The following is a 25738-nucleotide window of genomic DNA, read 5'->3' as shown; positions in this document are numbered from 1 at the left end:
ATCTCTCAGAATAAAGATCAAATGAATGAGCATGTTAAGGTACATGCTAAAAACAAACAATAAGATTACAATTCAGTCTGTGAAAACAGCCTGGAAAAGGTTTCTTAATAACTTTTCCACTAACAATTACCAAATTTGTTGAACTTCCCCAGAAACATATTTTTCAGGAGTATAGACAACTTGGGTAATTTCTTAATTAAAGTTTTAGAGGCTTTTAAAAAGCATAAATCAGAGAGCAATCTCAGCCTAATCTGTTTTGCAGATACTCTGTCTGTTTTTCATCTCCATTGTAATATGAATGAAAACAGAGAGGCATAAATATCATCCATGCCCCCAAATTGATTCTATTAAAAGTTCTTTTCCTACCAAGAAACACAATAACACCGTCCCCCTGGGGTTACAGAGAAGTATCTTCGCTCAAGAATCTGGAGCTCCATCTCACCAATACTCACCAAGCAGTAAAACAGGTGAGGAATTATCAGCAAGCCAGCTTTCCTGACACCACAGTCCTTTCTAAAGAAAAACACTTCTGTTCACTGTTGGAGAGATAGGGCATTGCCTTTTTGATACAATTATTTTAACATGCTTATACCTGTTCCTTCAAATAATCATTTCTTGAAGTGTTATCAACTCTAAATCTGGATGAACTTTTTTTTTTTTTTTTTTTGACAAAAAGTTCTTTACTTCCTCCTCTCTGACATCACTAAAAGATTAATTTTGGACCATTGCTGCTCATTTTTTTCACCATCTTTGCAATTTCTCCTGATCAGCACCTCCTCATGCTCCAACAACTCCACATTCACTGTGATATTCTTTTTTCCTAGCACTTGTCTTTCTCCAAATTACATTTATTTCTCACAGTATTGGCCCTGTTAACTTCTGGAGGAACTGTGGTTGATTTGAAATACATATTGAAATATTCTAACAGAAAATAAACACAATAGAGGAAATAAAGACAAAGAAATAAAGAAAGAATTATTGAAATGTGTTCTTAGAGTAGCCTGGATCAAAGAATACATTTGCATTAAGATTAATTAGATATATATTCACACATCTACTCAGATTTCTGCAAACTGGTCAAATCTAATCACATACACTGCTTTGCATACTAATTATACCCATTCATCTACATTAAAGATGCATTTCTATACCTTTTAAACCTAAAAGGAAAAGCAAGTTTATTGTCAGAAATATTCAGACCAAAAAAAGGGGGAAAATGTAATGGGTTAATTAACCAGAAAGGAATGACTAAATCTGCTTATACTTATCTGAGCTCTGTCCTCAGCTGAAGGATAAAAGATCTCTTTCACACTGCCTGTACTCCCCTCACCAGCCCACCAAAAAGCCAGATTTTTATGGTTAACCACTACTTTTAACCATTTCTTCTGGAAATACAGCTCAGCACTTTCACTCCAGGGCATCTTTTTATTCCCAATAAACCCAATTTTATTCCCAAATGACACCCTACTCCTTTAGCAGGTGACAAAGCACAAGCCATAGCCTTAATCAGATTGGGGAGTTGGTGCCCAGCTGCAATCCAGGCATTCCTCCCTCCCTTTAAGAGAAATTAAAGGGACTTTGTTGTCAGCTTGGAGAAGAGAACGGGATCCAAACATTTCCCTAAATCTTCTGCCATCATCTTTTCCTCATTTGCTCACCTGAGCCTTGTCCCTCATGCTTGCACATAAAACCTCCCAGATTTGCAGGGAGTTAGGCTGCTATTGGTTTCCTCTTGATTGATACAGCAAATAAACAGCCCTGACAGTTTCTAACTTGATAACTAAATTAAACTATTCTAATGACTTCCTAAATATTTTCCTGTACGTCATCTTATTGTTGTCTCCTATGGATGTTCTCATCTGCTGCTTGTAAGATTTCATTTTAAAGCCTCATTGTAATGTTTTATGTAAATATATAAAGAATATTTGATGGCTAATATCTGGAATGACATTTATCTTCAGGAATGTGTTATCTGGCATCCGTTCCTGGGCGCAGATAAATGTCATGGCAGATCTGTCTCTATGGTATAGTCACGCAATGTAAATATATATATATTTACACCCCTGCTGTTCTTCAGCAGGGAAGCTGTTCCTGATGACAGCTGAAGCACAGAAAAGAAGGACAGGAAAAAAAGGGGAGGGAAAAACCCCTTCATTTAGAAGCACCAGAATAATGGGATCTTTGTGCTTTTCAACTGGTACTACTTTGTACATTGTTTATCTTCACTAAAATATATCTATCCACAGCCTGGGGACTAAATATTGTTGTAACTGCAGGGAGAAAACCCCACAGCAGCAGAATTTGGGTCTAAATATTGTGGTAATTGAAAACCAAACAATAATGGATATTGAAAGGGAAGAAACCAAAATTATCACATGGGTATTAAAACCTCTATGTACTTCTCAGAAGATTCTTTAATCTGAACCTGCTACAATACTGCACTGAAAAGTGGCCTTTGATATCCTGGAGAGACATTTGACATTCAGCAGTCAAAGATGCTGTAACTCCTGCTTGGGCAGGATTCCAGCAGCACCATTGCCATGGGAAAAGTGTTCCAGCATCTTTCCAGCTTTAGTGGCACATCTTGCAGGACCATGGTGGTAGCTGAAGGAGTTTTGAGTACAGAAGAGTCAAATATCCAAACAGAGGGTGTTTAGGAAACTCTCTTAAGCAACGAGGGTGAAAATATGACAAAAAGATATTGCAGGGGCATGGAGGAAGAACACAGTTTAAATATTTGCAAAGTGCCCAGTCCTGCTCTGAATAATAGAAACAGCACAACTCAATGATTTAAATGTGGGAAAAGATAAGCCAGTACCACCAGAACATAGAGAACTGAGATTTACCATCCTTGTGTCCCAAGGGCAGGAGCAGACTGCATTCCCAACACTCATCATTGCTCAGCAGGAAGATACTGAAGGCAGACTGTTTCAAAAGATGTCCAGGAATTCAGACTATTGACACCATTTTCTATCATAGTCCCTTACTGGACACACTTTGGTGAATGCACCTGTAATTTCTCATTTACCATCAGTATTGTCCTTTCAGAAAAAGAAAATCTGCAGAAAATTCTGTCTTCATTCATTGGAAAATGAAGAAAAAAAAATGGCAAGGAAGTTCTATCATATTTTTTTTCCCTTCATAGGGAATAGGTACATTTAGCCAAGGCAGGAAAGGAGGAGAGGGACTGTGCCTGTGTGTGTTCACCATCTAAGGAAATAATTTGCCATTTCTCCAGTGTGCAGTGACCAGGACGTGCAGAGCCAGCACAGCTTCTTCTCTCCATGTAACTGAGACAAAAATAAGCCCAGACAGGACTTGGGAAGCAGAAGAGACCAGGGCCTTGCTGCCTCCATAGGTGGCTGCTCCCACCAGGTTTCCCTGCATGAATTTGGCTAAACATGGTGGCTATTGCAGGTACCAAAAAAAGTTGGAGCTGGGTTTAGTTTTGATGGTCTGGGAGTATCTAACCTTGAGCAAATGCTTCCCTCTCAGCCTATCCCCTTTTCCACCCCTCCTGCCTCCACACCAAGCCCTCCCCATGCCAAAACATGCCACAGCCTCCTCAAAACAACCTGTGGAACAGGAAAGAAGGAAAAAAAATATCCAGAACAATTTCACATAGCTTCACTGAAGTCAGGTGCTATCTATTTTAGGCAATTCATGAGGAAAGTGGAAAATATCTTCAAATAAAAGGCTTCATTATGAATTATTTGCTCAGATCAATTATTTGTTCTGAGGCACGGTCTTCCACTTGGCCTCAGTGAGAAAATAGCTCCACCACCAGCAGTAAGACATAAATGTTCACATAATATATATACTGCCTCTTTCATTAACTAAAATAATTGTAACCAGACAGATAATTCCAAGCTGAATCACACCAAGGAAGCAACTGCTCTGAGCTACCCAAGCGAGGCTGCTGTTTCGAGCCATTAGACAGAAAAGCTCCTGCCTATAATTTTCAATCAGTCACTACATTGTTCAAAGCTGCTGACTGACAGCATAAGCACCACTGTATCCTCACATTTGAGACAGGATGGCAACGAGAACACAGAGCTTTTGGTGCTAGAATAAGCTGATGGATTGATTTAGCAACAGCGGGGACATTCTGTGCTCAGATATGACTACAATTGCTCAATTATCTCATAAGTGAGGATGATTTCTAAAGACTTGTGATAAACACATGCAGAAGATGTGAAGCCCAGCCCTTTCCCCCTTCCTCTACAGCAATTATAACTCTCACTTGGAGGCAGATCCTTGACTCTGGGGACACAGAAACATTCCCGAAGATGCTTTAACTCATCTTTTTCATCTAAGTGGAAAGCGAGTTTTTTGTCCGTGGGACTGCATCTGAGCTGCAAAGCAGTTTGCTCCAAAATGCTTGCTGGGTGCACAGGAGAAGATGGATCCATTTTCAGGTCATTCAATTTCACCTGAAAATCAGAAATGGCAGTTTAGCTTCTGCAGTTTGCATAGGCACGAGCGCCTGATAAGCAGCCACTAAGCCGCACCATTCAAGACCCAAATTCACTTGATTTAAAGCTTTTAAAAAGTGAAGTGTCTGAGTAGAATGGTAAACTTGATCAAATATTTCCAAGGCAACATATTGCTGTAACCCCCAAAGGCTTTTTTTCTTTCCCTTCTGTAGATACAAAGCTCTTCTCTTTTTAAACTTTATCAGCCTGTTCTAAGTTGTCCCACCAGCCAGACAGCAGCTCCAAATGATGGAGTGTCACTCACAGTCTGGAGACGTCAAAGCCAGAGGCAGCATTATTGTTTCTGCAGTCTGAGCTCCTAAGAATAGCAGGTGCACAGATACACTGAAGTTGTTTCCAGGCTGTGCAATGTTCAGCCTCGTTCAGCATTTTTTGCCTCACAAATTGGAGGGGGTGTTTGTATACGGCCGTGCTCATGTGCAAGGGCAGAGCAGGCAGGATGCAGGTGTCAGGCAAACTCAGCTTTCAGGATCAGGGCCTTGAATTAATATTTCCTTTCAGCTACACCAAATATCCTCCTGCTTTAGATCTGTTTCTCCTGGGAAAGGAGAGAAGCCCAAGTGAAATCGGAAATATGACAGCCCATGAATTCTAAGAGAACGCCCAAAACTAACTGCAAAATGTACAAGCTCGTTGATCTTGATATGAAAAGAGTCCTGTAAATGTAATGCTCAGAGACACCACTGTGCTCCTTGGCTTTGCCATTGGCACCTTAGGGCAAAGATTTCCCTGCTGTGTTTTGTGGCAGAAGGCAGCCAAGAGGCTCAGTGAGGTGCTCAGTGGCTGCCCCAGTTTAGGGAAATGTGTAGCTACACCACACAACAATCTCTGCCTTTTAACATCCCCTTGGTGCAAAGGAACCCTCGAGGGGATAGGCTGAAATAGGATAGATTAGCACATAACAAGGAATGCAGAGCCACTGGAGAATTTCACTTTTTCTCTCTGAGAAAGAAAACTCTTTAAGCACATATCTTCCATAAGCTCTCATTTCTTAAAGCCAAAATATCCTACATATAGCTATCAGAAACGAGCTGTGGATAGAACAACAGATGACTATTGAGAAGAGTTTTGTCAACACATATGGGAAGGACAACGCTTGGTATTTAAATATAAACTCCCCAAACAGCACAGCCTCCTTAGTGCTAATTAACCCAAACCTGTTTTTACTCTGGCCAAATGGCCAGCATGATGCTATTTACCTGCTTAAGTCTGCTATTATTTGGTTTCATGACAAGAACACAATCTTTTACCCCTTCAGACTGGATATCTTACACAATAACAATTATTCCCCTCACACCAGCATGCAGAATTAAAAAAAAAAAAAAAAAAAGAAATGCCAGCAGAGTTCTTTCAAATAACAGTTTTCATTTAGCCAGTGTTCACCCTCCCCTGGGAGTTATTGGAGACATCCTATTTTTATGCTGTCTCCACACAGGTTGTTCACACCTCCTCATTGTCACCAAATTTATCATTCTCACTCATTCACCCTAATCATCATTTAGCTGGTGAAAAGGAAAATAAAATGGCAAAAACGTTTTTTCGGCGGGGGGGGGGGGGGGGGATATTTCAGCATCTTGGTTTTCAGAGTGATTTTCAAGGTTTCTAGGAGGAAGAGTGCTACACCCAGAGCGGGAGCTGGGTGTGATGCTCAAGTGGCCCCAACTCCCAAAGAGCTGCCACCCCACTGAAAGCCTGGGGAGGTGTGACCAGGCTCCCTGTGCCCCAGGGAATTGCTCCTCAGTTCCTCCAGAGCTGAGCAGCTGATCCAAGACCTCTGTTCCCTGCTGGGATGTCACTCACAGAGGTGCTTTTCTGCAGGTCAGGACGTTCTGCACCCAATTTGGCAAACACCAGGGAGGATGGCTTAGGGGTCTTTATTTCCTCCAGATGTTGTGAACCAACAAGAAAAACAGGTTATGGTCACATGGCCATCACTAATACAGTCACCTCATTATACACACAGAGTAACTTCAAGTTTCACTTCTCCAAATTACAGGATTAATGAGAGCTTATTTCCAAGCAATACTTGGATCAGCACTTGGAAAGCAGAACTAGGTTTTGTTTCCAAAGCTTGTTTATTTGATTTACAACCCCAGCATGGATGTCCTGATGCCATTATCAAAGTGTGTCCAGCACATACATAATAAAGATGGAGCCCTCTATTTTTAATAATGAGTAGTTAATGCAAATTATGTTAAAAAATCCTTATACGAGGGGTTGAAGCCCATGTCTCCCTGACTGTCTCCTTCAAGGCAAAAGAATGCCAGTGCAGTATTTTCTGTAAAATCCCCTTCCTACTCAAGTAAATGCCTGGATTTTTATTTTTCATTTTTTTAAATTTTACTCCCTGGTGACATACCTCCTGGAGGTAAGGAGCCTTTTCAGCTCTCTAAACAGATGAATCTTGAGTTAAGAATATTTGTTCAGTGATGCTCGGCCCCCATGGTCCCTAGGAAATATTGCCATCACCTCTGTCCTCTTCTGAAAACAGCCTAAAGGGGTTTGAGAGCCTCCAGAATTCATCTCCTGGGACCACTGAGGTAATTGCCCTGAAATTTGTGATCAGGAGGTGGATGATAAGGGTGCTTGAAGGACTATTTGGTATTATAACCCCATTCTTCTCGTCCAGCCTGTGGATTCCCTGCTCTACACCACATGAACACAGCACAGTTCCTTATTATTTAGGAATTCCTGTTATTTATCTCAGCAGTCACCATTTTTTAACATTTTTAAACATTTTTTAACCCAGTTATTGCAGTGGATCCATGGCCATCATCTCCCAGGTCATCCACTGACCCACCTGGAAAGCACAAGTGGGTTTTGGTTCCATTTAGGGCCTGACCCAAACCTCACTGAAATCAATTTATTGTGTCTCTATTACAGACAGCAATTCTTGGATCAGGCTCTTGGTTCCCTGTTATTGCTGCATCTGATTAATGATTTACATTTATTCTGATTCTTATTGATATTTGATTTTGACAACAAGTATAATATTAAATACAGAGATCTAGAAGTAAAAAAAATATTAAGTGTTCAGGGGTATCTGATTTAATACAAACATTATTAAGATAAAACTACTAAATTAAAATCAATCAAAATCTTATTAGGGAATGAAAACCAAAGATCAAATTCTGAGAGCAGCATAAGAAAATACTTTTACCCTTTGAGTAGGAATTAGGCTTCCTAGAGAGGAATCCCAGAATTGCTTGGGGTTGGCTTTTCCCACCCCCCTTAACTCTGACTAGCATTATTTTATTTTCTTTATTTTCAGAATAGAGTCCTGTGCAACTCTTTTACAATAATTCATGAGTCATTTGTTGTTTTCTACATGTAGAGCAAAAACATTTGTATCAGAACGGCACAATTTATCTCCTCGTAACTGAAAACAATAGTCAGTAACCTCTTCAAACTGAAATTCAGACCCATCAGTGGAAAATGCAATTCCCACTTTGATAAACATGGCTCCTTACCCGAATATTTTTTTCATAGAGCTCAGAGAAGTTTTAAGAGAAACAATTTGTCTCCATTATCTACTCTAAAAAAAGCCATTCAGGTGTTTTTATATAATCCCAGAATGGTTTGGGTTGGAAGGGATTTTAAAGGCCACTTTGTTCCAATCCCTGCCATGGGCAGAGACACCTTCCACTAGACTAGGTTTTCCTCTTTCTTTCCTTGAAAATTTATTACAATTTTTGACTTAACAGATGGCATGAAGTCAGTATATTTTTACTTTTTTCTTCTTTCTTTGTTCTTCTGCTCTTCCACAGGACTTGGCTTGTACTACACCCTGACTCAATGTAAAACTCAACTATTACTTTAGGCTATCTTTCATATTCAAAAAGATCACATGCAACTTATATTAAGAAAAAAAGTCATTTTTCTATAATTTATCAGCCCCTATCAAACATTGGCCTCTCCTACTTATTCCCAATTTTAAAGCTATGAAAGACAATGGATGAGAATTAGTCAGGCACAAGTGAGGCGAATGTCTGGGTGATTATTTCAGTTTTGTCCTTTATGCATAATTTACTGACTAAATAAAAAAAAAAGAGTGAATTAGCAAGTCATTTTATCAAACCTCCTCAGGAAGGTCCATTAGGCTTAATTATAAGAATGATAATTTGTCCTGTTTTAGATCCGCTTATATCTTTATGGATCTTCCCTCTGTCTTGATGTCTTTGTAAAGAAAAAAAAAAAAAAAATTAAAGCTAGCTTAACCCTCCCCTTAAAAACATTTTCTTTAAATATCCCAAGATGTTACTCACAGTCTTCCTACCCAGCACAGTGCTGACAGGCACACAGTGAATCCCTACTTGCCGCCGTATCCTCAAGGGAAAAGGGTTTACCATGGAGATCGCCTGCCCTGCCCTTTCTGCCCTCCAATAGCTGCTCTCCAGATTGCCTAACACAGCTCAGCCCACAGACCTTTGATATGTTGGGGCTGGTGTCCAAATTCACCCTTTGGAGAGGAAAACTGGGGGTGTGCACAGTGTGAGTGGGGAATTTTGCAGCACAGGTCCGGGCTGTCAAAATACACCCACCGAAAGCACCAATAGCGCCGTAACTGAGGCTGGGTTAGAAAACAAACAAAAGAGGAGCTCCAGAACTGCTCAGCGTGCAAGGGCTGCTTCTCTTCCCATCTTTACACCAAAGGAATTGCTTTGCTGGAATATGATTGTGCAGAAGGAAGTTTCTAAAACGGCACAGCCCAAGCAGCATGCAGTGCGGCCTAGATTACTTCGGGTTAAATGCACTTCAGTGAATTTGTTTAAATTACAGAACTGGAGAGAAAGAAAAATCTAAATATTCATAACAGCACCAACAACAGACACGCAGCAGCAAGCACCACTGTATAATTAAATAAGTTATACAGCACAGTGTCACAGCTGCAGCAAGGGAATGTGACAGAGAGGAATTATAATAAACTCAGTTACTTTGAGTAATTTAGGCACTTATTGACCTTCATGTCAAGAAGCGCTATGGTGCTAAAAGTAATTTTACATAGAAAACTCATCTTTTCTCCTCTAGAGCGAAACCACGTTACCCTGTAGTCGGCAGCTGTTCCTGGGAGGGCTGATGAAAGTCCTGAGCAAATACTCATTGCTGCATGGAGAAACAGCCACAGTCATGTGCCTGGTTCCCCAGACTCTGACCCCACCAGCCACATGATCTCCGAGTTAACCAAAAACCAGGTGTATATAGAATTATTTCTCCTATTATTATCTTTTCCTTTGTCACCGTGGCGAAATTTAAATCCCAGATTAAATTAAGAAGGCACCCCTCTTCCATATGGGCATGGGAAAATATAAACAGCTGTAATGAAGGTGGTTTTAGACCAAACTCTTTCTCTTTCATGAAAGAGACGATCGACAGCAGAACAGCAAGAAGCCAGTAGTGTTTGCAACCACATGGCAGAGGGAGTGGTGGGAATTTACGCAGAATGCAGATTTGCCAGGCTGAAAAACAGAGGAAGAACTGAAGGTGAAATTAGGAATGAACAGAGTTGATATCTCTCTCTTTACTCTCTATAAACATTATCTCAAACCAGCCACGTGTTTGCTCAATCCCCTCCATTCAAGCTTGAGTGACACCCATTCCTACACACAGCTAGAGCACAGGAATAAGTAAAAAGAAAAAAAAATGCTTCCATCCAGCCTCTGTAAAGCTTCAGAGGACGGTTTATAAAAAAAAAAAAAATGAAAGAAAAACCACAAAAATATATAATGGAGCTGTGAGGAGAGATATAGGGGCAGGAGGGTCAGAGTTGTGGACTAACAATGTAGTTCAGAGATACATCTCCATCCTGGAGTTCTGTGTGCCCAGACCCCTGCAGTAATGCTTGTTTATTATCTGGATTTCCATTTTCAGTAAGCACCAATAGATGTGACACTCTTGAACCGTAACATTTCATCCTCTTTGCTTGAAAAAAGCCCAACAAAACAACCACACAGTGCACTTAATATTGACCCAAAATAGAGCTGACCTCTATCCATCAGTTCCTGAAATATCATTGCCCTCTTTTGCACTGTCAAATGACTTTTTCTGGGGCTTCCTACAAACTCAGCTTGTTTACTCACCAGCAGAACAATGGGACTGCTGCTCAAGAAACTTGATCCTGCCAGGAGTCTGGTCTGAGAAAGAAGCAGGAGATTGGGGCACTTCAGCTACTGAAGCAAAAGGAATCCAAAGTCAAATACAGCCCAAAAGGGTGTTTATTTCTTGTTTGGTTGGCCATTTAGGTCAAACCAAGCTGAAATACATTGCAACTTTTCAATTTGCCTTTGGAAATAAAACTGCACAAACAGTGGAGTGAAAATTTCCCCACTGCATTTCCCTTTGAATGAGCATAGTGCATTTTAACCTTGATTGTCGATGGTGGCAGGAAAGCAGCTGTGCTGGCAAAAGCCATATGCTTGCAGACTTTTATGAGAATTGGAATATTGACCCCTTCTTCCCAACTGGTCTTCTCAACCCTTCTGCTGGAAAGAAAGGAAAACAGAGAGAGACAAAATCCTTTGCCCCTAAATTCAAGGCTCAAACATCAGCAATCATATAGCCTGGGTACATTTTTTTTCTAGCTGCAGAACAAGTTAAATGGTCTGGGTTTTTTGGTTTGGTTTATTTTTTTTTTCTTGGTGTTTCTTTTTTTTTGTGTGTGTGTGTTTTTTTTTTTCCTGTGTTGCTGTGAAGCAGCCAGAGGACAGGAGAGCAGAAGCTGCTGAAAGTTATAGCAAGACCAATCTGCAAGGAAGTGAGGCCACATGAGATTACCAAAGTCCTGGTGGGCACAGAATGCAACCAAGGGCAGCTCAGCCCTCACCCTCCCAAAGGAGCTGCTAGGAGCACAATGGGAAGGCAGGAACATCTGAGAGACAATTTAAAAAACGGGAAAGAAGAATAAAAGGAGCTCTGTGTGTCTGTAACTAAAGGCTGTGTGGGGTACTTGGGGCAGAGAAGGGATTGAGGGGTGGGCAGGAAAACACATTTCCCACACCAGCATCCTCCTTGCCTCGTAACCACATTGAGCCACCCACTGCCAGCCTCACCAATCCTCAGGTGTGCTGACAATGCTTCATCTCAGCCTCCTCCCCAGTTCTTTGCTGTGCCCATCTGCCATCCATCACTGCCCCTCCCACACTGACCACAGACCCCTCAAGCCCCAGCCAAGGGAGCCTTGTCCCTGGACCAGAAGGAACTGTCTGAGCTTTTCCACAGGAGCACCAGTAAAAGTTGTAACAAACTAATTTAACAAAACATATTCCATCTTCTGAAGGCACGTGACTACAACAAACAACCAAGGGCACCCCAAAGCAAACTCAGCCCCTGCCAGATGGGATGGACCCAGTAGGACACTGGGTAGTAGTGCAGGACACTGGGTCCATCAGGTCATGAAAGCTTGCCTTGGCACTGCCTTGGCACTGCTACCCCTGAGCCTTCTTGCTGTCAAGAGGGTAAAATGATCCAGCAAACAAAGGAGGATTCTCTCTAACTGGAATAGACAGGTCTTACCTACAATGAGATGGCCTGGAAGACCCTCAGGCAGGAAAACTATGGTTCTTACAGTCAGGAAAGGAGCAGCAAAGCAGTGACTGTCCAAGCAGCACAGAGCTCTGCTCAGGCACAGATGTTTCAAAAAAACAGGATTGTCTGTATATCTACAAGGCAAGCCCCAGGGCTATTGTTTAAAGCATGCCATCTGCACCTTGTGATGGCACGATGCATGTCACCTCAGGCTTCACAGCAATCGTTCAGTAAACCACAGCATAAAACCTTTGGTCTCCTCCCTGCCAAGCTTGCTATAACAACTTTCTTATCACTTTTGTTTTCTCTCCACTCCATCAGCAGTCCTGCTCTGCCCAAAAGCTCCTCTGTTACCTCAGGTCACATTTAAACCCTGTGTGATAAGGATGCCTAAACCTGCACCTCACTTAACAGGTTCTCCTCCCTCCCCCTTAGCTCCAGCTGAGTTGCTTTTTCCTCCTGAAGTTATTTGAAGGGAACATGTATATTTGACCTTTTTGCAGGATTGGATTGCTCTGGCTGTCTGATTTTAACTTTTGGTCTTCTGATTAAGACTAAAAAACCCTCACTCAGTCCATTAAACTTTACTTTACAGAAACTTCACGGCCTATAATGATGATCCGGTGTTTATTTTTTTATTTATTTATGAAGCAGTCATTAGAAGCTCCTGCTAAATAATTAATTGCCCTTTGAGTAGCCAAAATTAACTCCTGAAACCTTCCTCCTTGTCTGAATGGATTTTCCCTATTTTCTTTTCAGTCAGACTGTTAGGCACATCTCTAAATAGATATGTGTTTTTTCCTGTTATGTGACCTGCTCCTAGTATTGTTTTTCTTCAGGCTCTATATTAGTAATCATTTTCATTTCTTTCTGAGTCATTAAACATAATATTTGTCCTTTAAAATATATTCTCAAAGTAGTGCCTCTATGAAAAAAAAAAAAAATTACAGGAATAAGAATTGATTTACTTTTCTGTAGTAACATTTAAGGAGAACTATTGCACTGCTGCACTGATAATAGTAATACCCAGAGAGGGACAATAAGGGAATGAGAGTCAAGTGATTTCCACGTAAAGGAAACAAGAGCAGTAACTCCCCATGGCTCTGATAACTCCATGGTAGCTGCAGCAGCAGGAGAACACATTTTGAATAGATGAAATTTCCTTGTGTCTCTCCAAGTTAGCTGCTACTAATAAAAGATGACTATAGCTCCAGTGCCCTCACCTGCATTTCCAGGCTTGAGGCACACATACATTTTTTTTTTTTTTTAAGTCTGTTGCTATAAGGAACATGTTTTCACTGTTGTTGATCTTAATGTTTTGCAAAGAAGAAGATATTTCTCCCACCTCTGGTCAAATATTTGGTCTCAATGTTTGCTCTGGATAAGGACAAGGACAAGCAAGGACATTTTGAGTGTTCTTTATCAAGGGACAGGAGGGGGACATACCTCTCCCTTCCTGAAGGAGCAGTAGTGTGATGGCCAAGGGGGCATTTGAGAGACTGAAAGAAAATTGGGGAACATAGAGTCTCCTTTTCTCATGGCAGCTGCTTGCTGTGTGTTATAACACCCTAAAAATCAAACTGAGCGCCTTGGGGATGGATTTCCATCAAACCTCCTACCTGCTCTTTCTGCAAGGTTCCTTATAGGTGTTTCTGTATCAGGTGTAGCCTCTTTCTACCTAGCCATGGTTTCCTCATCCCCCAGGTGAGCAGCTGAGTGTCCACACCTCACAGAACAACACAACCACCAACTTCTCCATCTGCCTGTGGCACATTTCCTGTGGTCACAGAGCTCCTGAGAAAGGGGAAATCAGACACCAGCCACCAGCCAGATGCAATGGGACAACAGCAACACCTCACTCAGAGGCTTCCCACAACACCAGAACTTTCCTTTTGTCCTAAATGTTTGTGCAGCACGTCTTTTATGATGCTCTTCACACCATTGCAGGCTGAGAAATAGCTGAGGACATGAACCGAGCTGAGGCAGACAAACCCTGGTGCCTTTCCTCTCCTTCCCCTTTCCCTCGTGTGCAGCTCCATAAAAGTGAATGCACTCCACACTTTTCACTCTTGTTTTTAAGCTCTTGCAGCAGTTGCCACCTGGAAGAAGGCTCAGAGAGGAGGGAAGGAAGAAAAGGCAGGATAGAAAATAACAAGCTGAGCTTGTACTACATGTGGGCTGAAGGAAAGGAAAGGAAAGGAAAGGAAAGGAAAGGAAAGGAAAGGAAAGGAAAGGAAAGGAAAGGAAAGGAAAGGAAAGGAAAGGAAAGGAAAGGAAAGGAAAGGAAAGGAAAGGAAAGGAAAGGAAAGGAAAGGAAAGGAAAGGAAAGGAAAGGAAAGGAAAGGAAAGGAAAGGAAAGGAAAGGAAAGGAAAGGAAAGGAAAGGAAAGGAAAGGAAAGGAAAGGAAAGGAAAGGAAAGGAAAGGAAAGGAAAGGAAAGGAAAGGAAAGGAAAGGAAAGGAAAGGAAAGGAAAGGAAATCCAAAGGTCATACATAGCCCAGTACAAGTTAATCACATAGATCTGGACCCTCCAAAAGCTGGAATTGCAAGGCTGGTTTAAATTGAAATAGTGTGTGACTGTTCTGGGTGCCCTGGAATGAGCAGAGGAACTAACAGCACATGAAGAAGGATGGTGACAGGCAGCAAAGTGTCCTGTGACACCTGAGGGAGGCCAGCAGTGGCTTAGGAAGGGGATATAGTCACACATATCCTGGGATAAGAAACCCTTCTGCAGGTTCCTCCCCGAGCAGGTCTAACAGCGCACACAGAAGCAGCGGCATCATCCTTGGCAGAGCTGAAAATCCTGGACAGCTCTAATGCCAAATAACCAGAAAAGCAACAAGCTTTAAGGCCACCAGGGCACAGCACTCTCTTGCAAGGGGCCAGAGGTGAGGAGAAAACCTTGAGTTTATTCACAAAGCCAGCAGGAGGAACTTTATTCACAAAGCCAGCAGGCTGCTGCACGGGAACACATCAGTACCGAGCTCTGCCCAGAAGAACAAACAGGATCTTGTGCTGCTCCGAGGAGGATTTTGCTATCCACACACTCACTGCTCCTGCCCCCAGCCCCAAATCCACCCTCCCAGCCCTCCCTGAGCACAGATTTTATCTTTGCTTGATTCACTCATAAACTGATCAGGCAGCAGATCAGACCACAAACCAAGCGAGGTTTAAACAAAACTTTAGCCAACATTTAACACCATATTGATATTTATAATCCCCAAAGAACCCTTTGTTTGCCCCCTCCCTGGTTCCAGGCTGTGACTCAGCAGGCACGGGGCTCCATTAATATTCCCAGAGCGTTCCCTTTGCACTGCCTGTCTCCCTTGTGCTGTGATCAGACCTATCAGGACGTGGTGAATTGCTCTGAGGAAGGTTACAGGTCTCCATAGGGACTGCTCATGATCTTTGAAAAATGCATTTCCCTCTGGCAAGCTATAAATGCTTAGGAGAGTTGCTAAAGATCACTCAAAATAGATTATTGAACACTTTGATGCTGCACTCTCATCTTGTGTTATCATATACTTAAAGTATATTAAAAGATTCCCTAAATGCCAAGTGCATTTGCCTGGAAGAGATTTGTGTTTTCCAAAGTCAGAATAAAATATCTTTGTATCATTCCAGGATATGTAATGCTTTTTTTCTGCTACCCTGCAGAATGGATTATAAGTGTTTGACAGTACTGTTTCGTTTTTTGGGTTTTTTTCCCTTCTTTTTTTTCCCTTCCCCCAGAACCACTGACTGTTCTGATAGACTTTAGTTAACTTCTTTGGATTGTTTTTTGCCTCACTAACAGTCCACAGTCAAAATGAAAAATAAGAACCTTCTGGATCCTGCCTTGATAAGGTCAGGCTGTAGAATTTTTCTTTCCAGCAATTTAGCCAGGCTCTCTCCTTGCAGAATACATTTACTTGGTAATAAACATCTCCAGACAGCCGGGCTGTACAGACTGGAAACAATTAAGCCAAAATTGGGGAAAGCAGCACATGAATAAGTATTTCACTTTTCAATGAAATTAGACTGAAATTTTCAGGAGCAAAGAAAGCAACAACATTTTCAAATTGCATTAATTAGAGAGATTTGTAAAAAACCTGTGCTCATGCAAGTATTTTATGAATATTTTAATATCAAACTATGAAGAAAATGTGCTGGATAATCACAAGCCTTTGGTGCTGTCCTGCTGTGGTCAAGCACCAGACACACACAAACATTTAGGGAACATAATTCAATATCTAGTAGGAACAACAAAGAAGTTCAGTCATATTTCTTTAGCTTTACAAAAGGAACTCTGCTAAGCAACAGGTTAAAAGGATCTGTCTAACTAAAGGAGAATAAGATTAAAATGCAGTTTATTCCAGAAATGAATTAAAAGTTTATGAAAAGCCTCATCTCTCAGGCAAACAATGAAATAAATGTTTAGCTGCCCCAGTTTGTTAGAGATAGAAGTGAAATTCCTTTGTAACAACCCAGAGTTTTTCTACCACCACAAACACTTCACCAGATCCTAAATTCCACAGTTTTCCAATTTTTGCATAAAGGCACTTATTGCAAGTCCACCACCTGTTTGCATGCAGTAAAAGAACAAAAAACATCTGATCTGGTATTTTTAATTAGTTTATCCTCCTACACCTCCTCTGTCCAACATCCTCAAGTATTTTAGATGTAAATTCTTAAATAATTTAGAACTGAAAAATTACACATCATGTTGGTGACATCATTTGGTGTGATTTTGTCAAGAGTCTCAAAACTGGCATGAAGCTAAACTTGGTTTTAGAAAGAACTATTATTTTTTGCAGTTTGGAAAGTTCACAGCATTTTCCAGAGGAATTAATGAACATTGCTAATAGCTTGATCCAAGTTATAAGGCATTAGGAGGACACAAGCAGGAGGAAAGGCAATATATAACCTTTAGATGGAACAATTAGAGATCAATTATTAGAGCCAGAGAAGAGCGTTTGAAAGCAGCTTCTTCATTAATCAAAGATTATCTCAAATTAGAATGTTTAATTATTTGCCACAGTTCATTGTATTTTCTTATGCACAAAAAAAAAAAAAAAAGAAAAGAAAAAAAGGAAAAGGCAAGGCCTTTTTGAAAGCTGCTAGGTTTTGAACATTCAATTTTAACATTATTTTAAACCTAAAATACCAAATATTTTAAAAAATAGGTAACACTGAAATTGCATAACTCAGGAGATTACATTGAAGATGTGCAACTGATCATTTTTATATGCTAAATCTGTTGGGTTAATCTATTTGGATGTCCAGACACCTGGAAAAATTACTTTAATACAAATGGTAATAAAGGAAAAGAGGGGAGCATCCTATGCACTGTAGTGACCTGGGGCAGGATCCAAGGGTTTGATGTTAGATCTAGATTGAATTTCTAGATGGCTGAATTTTCGATTCTCAAACAATTTGAGCACATCCAAAACCTCGAGTGGGAGGCAGCATCACCAGCAGGCACAGGAAGGGTGCTCAGAGCAGTTGTTGGGCAGAAAATACTGGGCAGTGCTCCAAATGGGAGCTGCAAAACCTGCTGGAGACCTCCTGGGTCAGGCTTACCTTCTGTCCTGGGGTGACTTTATGATGCTCAGTGTACCCCCATCCGTCTGTTTAGCCCAGAAATAAGTTTTGCACTTTAAGATTGGTTCTGAGAGCAAAGTGGGGGGAGAAGAAGTGCAGAGTTTGTTTCCAGAAGCTGCACTTGCTCCTCCACATTCCTGTGTTGTCTTCAGGTGGACAGACAGCAGGACAGAGCTCTCCTCTGCTTTTAGTTAATTTTTAACTAGCTGAGGCAGAGAAGTTCCCTGGACTGTGGTTTTTCTTTTTCTTGGAACTGTTTAAACCTGCTCTGGACTGAGGAGCACTGGCAACTCACATCTGTGGCCCACCAGGCTGGGCCTGGGCATTTCCTGATGAGACCGAGACTGAGTGAGCCAAGCTACAGCCCGCCAAGGGGACTCTCTGACTTTGTCATCTCTTTTATAGCAGCAAAAGGTTTTATTATTTAATATTGGGGGCTGTTTTTTGTTTTTTTTTTTTTGTTTGTTTTTTGGGGTTTGTGGTTTTTTGTTTTTTTTTTTTTTTTTTGTACTGGTGAATGCTTTGCCTGTTAAATAAACAGATTTTTTCCACTTTTCTCCAAGGAAATATTTTCCCAAACTGGTTAGGGTAAAGGCCGCTTGAATCTGCTTTCTAGAGGAGCCCTTTTGGAGGTTCTCTCCCAAATTTACCCTAAACCAGGATACCTTCCCTGGCCTGGTGACCACCACCGACCAAATCAGCAGGAACATTTGTACGTCCTGACAGCTGAGATGAGAGCTGGGAGGAGATACACCTGGAGAGCAGGACAGGTCTTTTGCAAACAGGGATTTTAGACCAATGTGGGGCAAAGAGAGCTTTGCTGAGGCTGCTCTGCAGTCCAGGCAGGTGTTCAGTGTGGCTCAGGAGGAACAATTGCTACTCATCATCAGAAGAGCTGGAGCAGGGCAGGTCTGGGCTAAGACATCCCTAAAACCTCCTATCCCCACGGAGCACTCTGCACTGCCAGGGCTCTGAGGGAATGGCATGTTCAGTCATTCAAACCAGGATTTTAGAATCATTGAATCATTTAGGCTGAAAAGACCTTAAGACCATCGAGTCCAACAGTTCCCACAGCAGTGCCAAGTCTACCATTAACCCATGTCCCCAGGTGCCACAACCACATTTTAAACACCTCCAGGGATGGTGACTCAGGCACTGCCCTGAGCAGCCCATTCTGCTGTTTGATAGCCCTTTCAGGGAAGAAATGTTCCCTAAAATCCAATATAAATCTTCCCTGGTGCAACTCAATGCCGTTCTCTCTCCTCCTGTTCCTGTTCCCTGGAGCAGAGCCTGAATCCCCTTGGCTGTCCCCTCCTGTCAGGAGTTGTGCAGAGCCACAAGGTCCCCCCTGAGCCTCCTTTTCTCCAGGCTGAGCCCCTTCCCAGCTCCCTCTGTCAGGTCCCTCCAATCCATCTCCAGAAGATGCTGCTCTCCACGCAGTCACAACATCTTTTGCACAAGAGGTAGTGGAAGATAGTCTTTACTAAAACATGAAAAAACAAAAGCTCCTTTCATTGCCCCACTAGTTTTTGCCTCAGAAATTATTGTTATTCTACAATCTTACTTTAATGAAGTAAAGGCAAAATGTGCTTCCACTGGCATGAGCTGAAGAAGTTTATACCAGACAGAGATTTTGAGAGACAGAGCCCATAAAACTGGTTTACTGACATATGTGCATAGGCTGGCAGAAAGCAAGTCTCACTTGTCCTTGGAGGAAGGGGTTTCCAAATATTTAACACCAAGGGCTGTCCATGTGTGTGTTTCCACCAGCTCAACCTGTCTGTGATCTCTTCACCATCCTTCTCCCCTATAAGTGTTGACAAAATGAGGTCGTGAAGTCACATTCAGCTGCAGAACTAAGTAAGATAAAATTTTGCAGCAGGGTGCATTTTGTCATTATGGAAGTTCAGATCCTAAAGGATCCCAATATCTCCCCAAAACCTCTATGAGCTCTGAGAAAAAATAAAAGATAATGATTGCATTAATAAAAGGCACTGAAGCTCTGGTCACGATTTCAAGTTGTCCCACTCAAGTTATCCTTGGAAATAAAATCCCTGGCTGGTACAATTCTAAATGCAGTTCCCATTTAAGAAGGAAAAAAAAAAAAAAAAAAAGAAAAAAAAAAAAACACCAACAACAACAAAAACAGCAGTTCAGCTATTTGAAAACTAGCTGCATACATGTTGAGGTATGCTTACAGTATATCAGGCTTAACCCGAAAATGTCCTCAGATATTCCTCTGCACTCCACTACAAAAGCTTGAAAACAGAGTTTATTACAGCTTTACTAAAGATAGCACCATAATTTTGATGTCTCAGGGGTGAGTGGAAAAACACATCCCTGCAGGTTATCCCTAACTCTTATTAATCAATACCTAATCTTGTTCTGTATCACAGAAATATTACTATTTTCAAGCCTCTCAGAGCAGAGTTAAGATGCAGCATCTGCCAGGTAAGAGCCAGTCCTGCCAGCCAAGCTCTCAGCCTCACCACAGGCTTTTCCTACAGTTCCTCTAGTGCAAAAAAACTATAAATATCACCAATAAAACCTCATTCATATCTTTCTGGTGTAAGTCTTAGGGATTTCACTGCTGGAGTAATACCCTGCCTCCTCCAGAAGGTTATTTTTATGGGGGCAAACAAACAAACAAATAAATAAATGTTGAGCTAAAAAAACTCATTGCCACAACAAGCACTAGTCATGAAATCAGTCAGAAACCACAGAGAGTTGCAGTGATACCACTCGTGGTTGTGCTGAATTACAATCTTAGTAATAAGTAAGGAAATTCTGGGAAAATATCCATGATGGAAACAGCTCACCTATATGTGCATACAAATGGAATTTTATATTTAAATATGAATGTTTTAATGCCAACTCAGTAAGGAGGGAGGGGTTTTGGTTTTAAATGTTTGCTATCAGATGCGGGAACAGTTAACAGCATGTTGTGAAAATTACATTCCCTAATCTTCTCTTTCTCTTGACTAAAGGACAAATGTGATAAGCAGAGAACTCATACATCTGCATAGAAACATTTTCTAATTATTCACACGGCTGTAAATGACCCCTGGCATCTCATAACATGGTGAAAGCTGAAGATAAACAGTACATGCCACTGGGAAAAGAGTGCAAATCCTTCCCCATTTCCCTTGAAATTAAACTTTTGGCCGTATTATGGCAAAGGAATAAAATTGAACACACAGTTTTATGAAGGTTTAAGGTCTCCTCTTGTGTTGGCCACATACTTCCAGCACCTCTCTTGTGCCAACACCAATTATCAAGTAGTTTAAAAATAGTTTAAAAATTAATTTTCTACTTTTTTTTTCTTTTATTTAATCCACCTTAGCTTTCGGTTTAGTATCTAGCTGACCAGAAGGTCACTCAAAAGTCAGACTGCTGGCTTATGTGGGAGAAACATGGATGTTTGCACAGATAGAAAAGGGGTGAAGGAATGAAGATATTCGGTTCTAACTCAGACCTTTCAATCTAATTGCAAACCAGAAATTGCTGATTTACCCTCACCTGAGGTAACAGAGATGCCCATAATACACAAGGACCCCTGCAATCTTTCATGGTGTGTTTGCACCCATTAACTGCAGTGCAAAATCACACAATATCATAAAGCAAATTGGTTCTGTCTGCAAATGGGAGAGACAAACTTGTTAGAGAAGATGGAAATCTCTGCATTTCACTCAGCAACAAGCTTTACAGCTTAGCCATAAATACCCAAAAATCTTGCTTTCTAACAGAACTGTGATACAAGTTAATATCTTTTATTTCTAGGTAGCACATGAAGTAGAAAATCCAATGTGCCCCCATGGCAAACCTACAGCTGGAAGATGCAATGGTTATTTTTTTTTATACAGTTTACCTGCACAGGAATCAAGCTCAGTCTAGTGCCAGCTGAGAATTAACTCAGTCCCAATGTTTATTACAGCAGCACACAAAACAAATTAAATCATATCTGTATTGCCATAAAATTATGGTATATAGTTTTGAGGTGGCGATGCTAAATAAATATTTATTAATTTCTTAGTACAGTGATTTTGAATAATAGTTATTTCACAATTTGCTTTGATTAATTTGCTGATGGAAACATTATATGCTTTTCCTATTACTTCTCTTTTAATGGAAGAATATCTTTATTGTCCTATTCTATTTCAAATAACTACGTTATACTGAGATAGCTTCAACAATTCACAAACCATTCAGAAAAAAAGCCCAAAATGAATGCAGTTATTAAAGTGACATTAAGTGCTTTAATAATAATTTTTGGTCAGGGCAGATGTGTTATAAATAAATTCAAATGCTGTATTAACCTTATATTAAAAAAACAGAAAAATCACAGTCAGCAAGAAAATTGGATATCTTACCAAACTTTGCTTTGCAACTTCTGAATTCCCTGAGAGGATTTTACTGGAAGTGATACTTAACCTTTAGATGTCGTGATCCTGGAATGGCCAGGTGTACACTTCTACAGCCAGGCCAATTATCTTCAATTAAGCAATAAATGTGCAAGGCTTGTTCAGTGCCAGTAGAAATTCCCCAGATTTATACCACACCTTCAGAAATACACTAAGAGTTAAAATCCAGAATCACCTTCCAGTAAGATCTTAATGAAACACAACTTTATGTAACTTCACCATTTAATACTTTTAATTTAGATTCATTTTTTTTAAAGTTTTACATCAGCCTTAAAGAATAGAACTGCTTGGCTGTCCTAATTTGAAATAAAAAGCATATTGCTCTAGTGCCTTACAGGAGTGTCTTAACTACCCACCACGGATATTTCTCCTAGACAATGACCATATAAAAGATGAACATGTTGAGTGTGTCCATTGTAAAACACCAAATTTTTTTGAGCAGTTCATTTTTTTTGGAATTTACTCTAAAAGATTGCAATCACCTACCCTGAAGGAACAACAGTAATATATCTGCAACACAGCTCAGTCATGTGGTACTTTGGGGGATTGTTACTGAAGAGGAAGAAGAAATAGACAAAGACACATGCTGAGAGTTTTTTTTAAGATGCAGCAAAAATGTTATTTAATTTTCCTCAGAAGTAACATATTTTGCTGAGGTGATTTTAGTGATCAAAAGGCATTAATTGCAAGGGTATAAAATAGGGGCTATATGGGTTACTCTGGGGTTATCAGGACTCAAAAGAAAACATCCAGCAGGTGGGAGAAAAGTGAGATACAGTGCTCTCACTGATTTTAACGGGGTGTTTATGGGGCCACTTATACCACACTTGGCTTTATAACACAATCCCAGAGTGCACGGAACTTTTGAGATTCCCAGAAATGCTGTTGTGCTTTTCCTGACCCAAAAAAAAATCAGAGGATTTTATAGTGTGTAGTGAGAGAGAAAGCAATACAGGAAAAATAAACCAGAAATTATTTGACACAATGCTGCATGGCATTTAGTACCATCTGATGTGCCTTTCAAACACACTTATTCTCTCATTTCTCCAACATGTGTTTCCAAAAGTGAGTCTTGCAAATAGCAGTGAAATCAAAGATCACACTATCTTTGTGATAGTCTTTTCCTTACTAATGGGTGAGATAAATCATTTTTTATATCACTTTTTGTCCATAGCCACTTTTATTTATATTTCTTTATGAAATTACAGGACCAGGTCAATCCTTCTTTGTATAATATCACCACTAGACCACTGATCCACAAAAATCAGGCAAAACCATGATGCAGAGGAGAACCCACAGCTCCAGCTCATCTCTGCAGCTCATACAGCCACACTCAGAGCAAATAAATCAGACTTCTGTGCCCACAGGGCCAATGCAATGGGTTGAATCTCAGCAACCACATTCTGAGAACTACGGTCTGCCAAACTTGCAGGAGACAAGGTTAAAAAATCCAAAATATTTAATGCTACTTTTTCATGTGGGTCCTCTGCTGGTACATGAAGTGTTTTCTGTGTTTTCTATTGCTCTCTGTGTGTGAAATTAAGGGCATGTTGACTGGCACTGAGAAATTTGGTTTAATCACACTCAAAACAGGCAGAAAACATTCCCAAGCTCCAGCCAGCTGGGCAAGGGATAACACAGATTGCTGGATGGAGCCCCCAGCCACATTTCCCTGCCCTCCATCTTACTAACACAAGGGAGCTCACTGGCTTAGCATTAACCAAAGAAAAAATAGAAAACAACTGCACCAGCTGCCAGGCAGCCTCAGAGGAAACACCCCATTATTTACTGCAGCGAGAAATTCTTTATTTTATCCTTAAATATTTTCAAGCATTTTAGGATTATTTGTTTAAAATTCATTAAATAAAGCTGCAAGGTTTTAACTATTTCACATTCCATATATAAAAACCCTCTGCTGGCAGGACTATATTTTGCTGCAAGTTTCCAAATGTAGTATATCCACAGATGTCTATTATGAACATGTCAGGGAATGAGGTTTTAACAAGACCTTAAAAGAGTCTCTTTGTTAATTGGATTCTTCACTTCTCCCCAGTTTAGGTAGTGAGCATGGGAGACTCACACTCTTCTCAGAGAAAACTTTCTGTGGATTTTCAAAAGCTGCAATTGATGAGCTCTAATAACCACACTCTTCTCAGAGCCTCCGAGTCCTTCCAGCAAATGTCTTTGCCTGGTGCTCAGTAGAGATAAAAAGGATTTCACTAAAAATATCAGCCTCCTCCTCCCTGATACCTCCTCTGGCTGTGAATTTAAAAATTCAGTCACTGCTGAGGTAAGTCTGTGATGGAAACATGGGTCTTCACTTCTGAATGAAGGGAATAGAGGTGCTTCCTTTAGCATAATTTAATATCAATCACAAGGCCTACAAAGGAATCCATTTCTCAGGTTTGGTCTTCTTTGGCTCTATCCAAATGAATTTCCCAGAATTTTTTCTTTAACTTTATAATGAGATTAAAGAAACACAATAAGCATGCATTTAAATCAGAGACTTCCATATAATCTAGGTGATCCAACTCAGGACAGAGAGAAGGAGGTGTGCTATTATGGGGCTTTTATTTCATAGGACGTTTTTTTCTTAGGGTAATTTATTTTATAATGCAGTGGTTTTATTGCTGTGGCATTGGTAATTACAATAAAATTTCTTATTAACTAAATAAAATATCAGAAATAGATATTTTTGTTAAACCCCAATCATAATGTCAGTGAGTCCACTGGGAATTAGTTAGAGGCTTGCAACAGCACCTTTTTCTCTGAAACAATTTGAATTTCTGTACAGTACATGCTAGGTAGAGCATGTTATCTTTGTACCTAGCCAGCACATACAACACAGCCTGCAGCTGAATCATGTCTACAAGTCACAGTGACAGCATCAGAGAGTCAGGAGAATCTAGAGAGTGGGGTAAAGTCCCACACGTTTCTTCTCCCTTTCTTAAACCAACAGTAACACTGTTCCCTTTCCAAGATGAGCTGTTGTGAGGAATTGTGCAACAACTCCAATATTATCCCCATATCCATCTAAGCTTATCCATCTAAACCTCAGATTGTGCCAAGGAATGTTTAGGTTGGATTTAAGGAACAATTTCTTCACCAAAAGAGTCGCCAATCCCTGGCAGTGATGCCCAGGGCAGTGGTAGAATCACCATCCCTGGAGGGATTTAAAAACCATGTGGATGTGGCACTTGGGGACATGGGTCAGTGCTGGCCTTGGCAGTGCTGGGGGATGGTTGGGCTCAATGATCTTAAGGGTCTTTTCCAACCTAAGAGTCTGATTCTTTGGGTCTCACTCAAACAGTGAGAAGAGCAGCTGGCTCACAGCAGCTTTACTGGGCGCACAACTCTTCAACAAAACATGTTTAAAAAGATAAAAAACCATGGCAACTTCACCTGATTTGGTTTTCTTCCCAGAGCAGAACCTGAGCATCCACAGAGGAGCTTCAGCTCTCAGCATCCTGTTCTACCTCCTTCCCAAGACCAAGCAGATCCTGAACAGGAGGAACACAAAAGCAGAGAGATGAAAAATCAACATAAGAGCATTTCTAAAGAAGCCTTATCACCATCACCTAAGATACCAGAATTAAGAAAAAACCTACAATGTGAAATTTAAACTCTCTGACCACTGCTGCTGCCCCACATCATCACCTCAGTAAGCTATTATAGAACAGAGATGCAAAGGACAAAAATAAAATTACAGACAATTAT

The 25738-nt window shown here is 40.7% G+C and overlaps 1 protein-coding gene across 5 annotated transcripts in view; it reads right to left on the bottom strand.

Moving 5' to 3' along the window:
• Positions 1-17748, bottom strand: part of KYNU (kynureninase) — a 79160-nt gene extending 61412 nt beyond the window's left edge. For 2 of the 5 annotated variants that reach the window (XM_072931736.1, XM_030278120.4), the window contains exons 1-2: positions 8762-8865; positions 4244-4433 (exon numbers count right to left, since the gene is read on the bottom strand). In XM_072931736.1, the coding sequence (XP_072787837.1) occupies positions 4244-4433; positions 8762-8845 (274 nt within the window). In that variant the 5' untranslated portion in view covers positions 8846-8865. Of the gene's footprint in view, positions 1-4243; positions 4434-8761; positions 8878-17579 lie in introns of those variants that run through there. The other 3 variants (XM_072931734.1, XM_072931737.1, XM_072931735.1) reach the window with 3 other exon arrangements.
• Positions 17749-25738: the final 7990 nt, after the last annotated feature.

Source organism: Taeniopygia guttata, chromosome 7 (genome assembly GCF_048771995.1).
Source record: "Taeniopygia guttata chromosome 7, bTaeGut7.mat, whole genome shotgun sequence".
NCBI lineage: Eukaryota > Metazoa > Chordata > Aves > Passeriformes > Estrildidae > Taeniopygia > Taeniopygia guttata.
The sequence above is the reverse complement of the archived record's forward strand: the minus strand, read 5'-3'. Positions and strand labels throughout refer to the sequence as shown.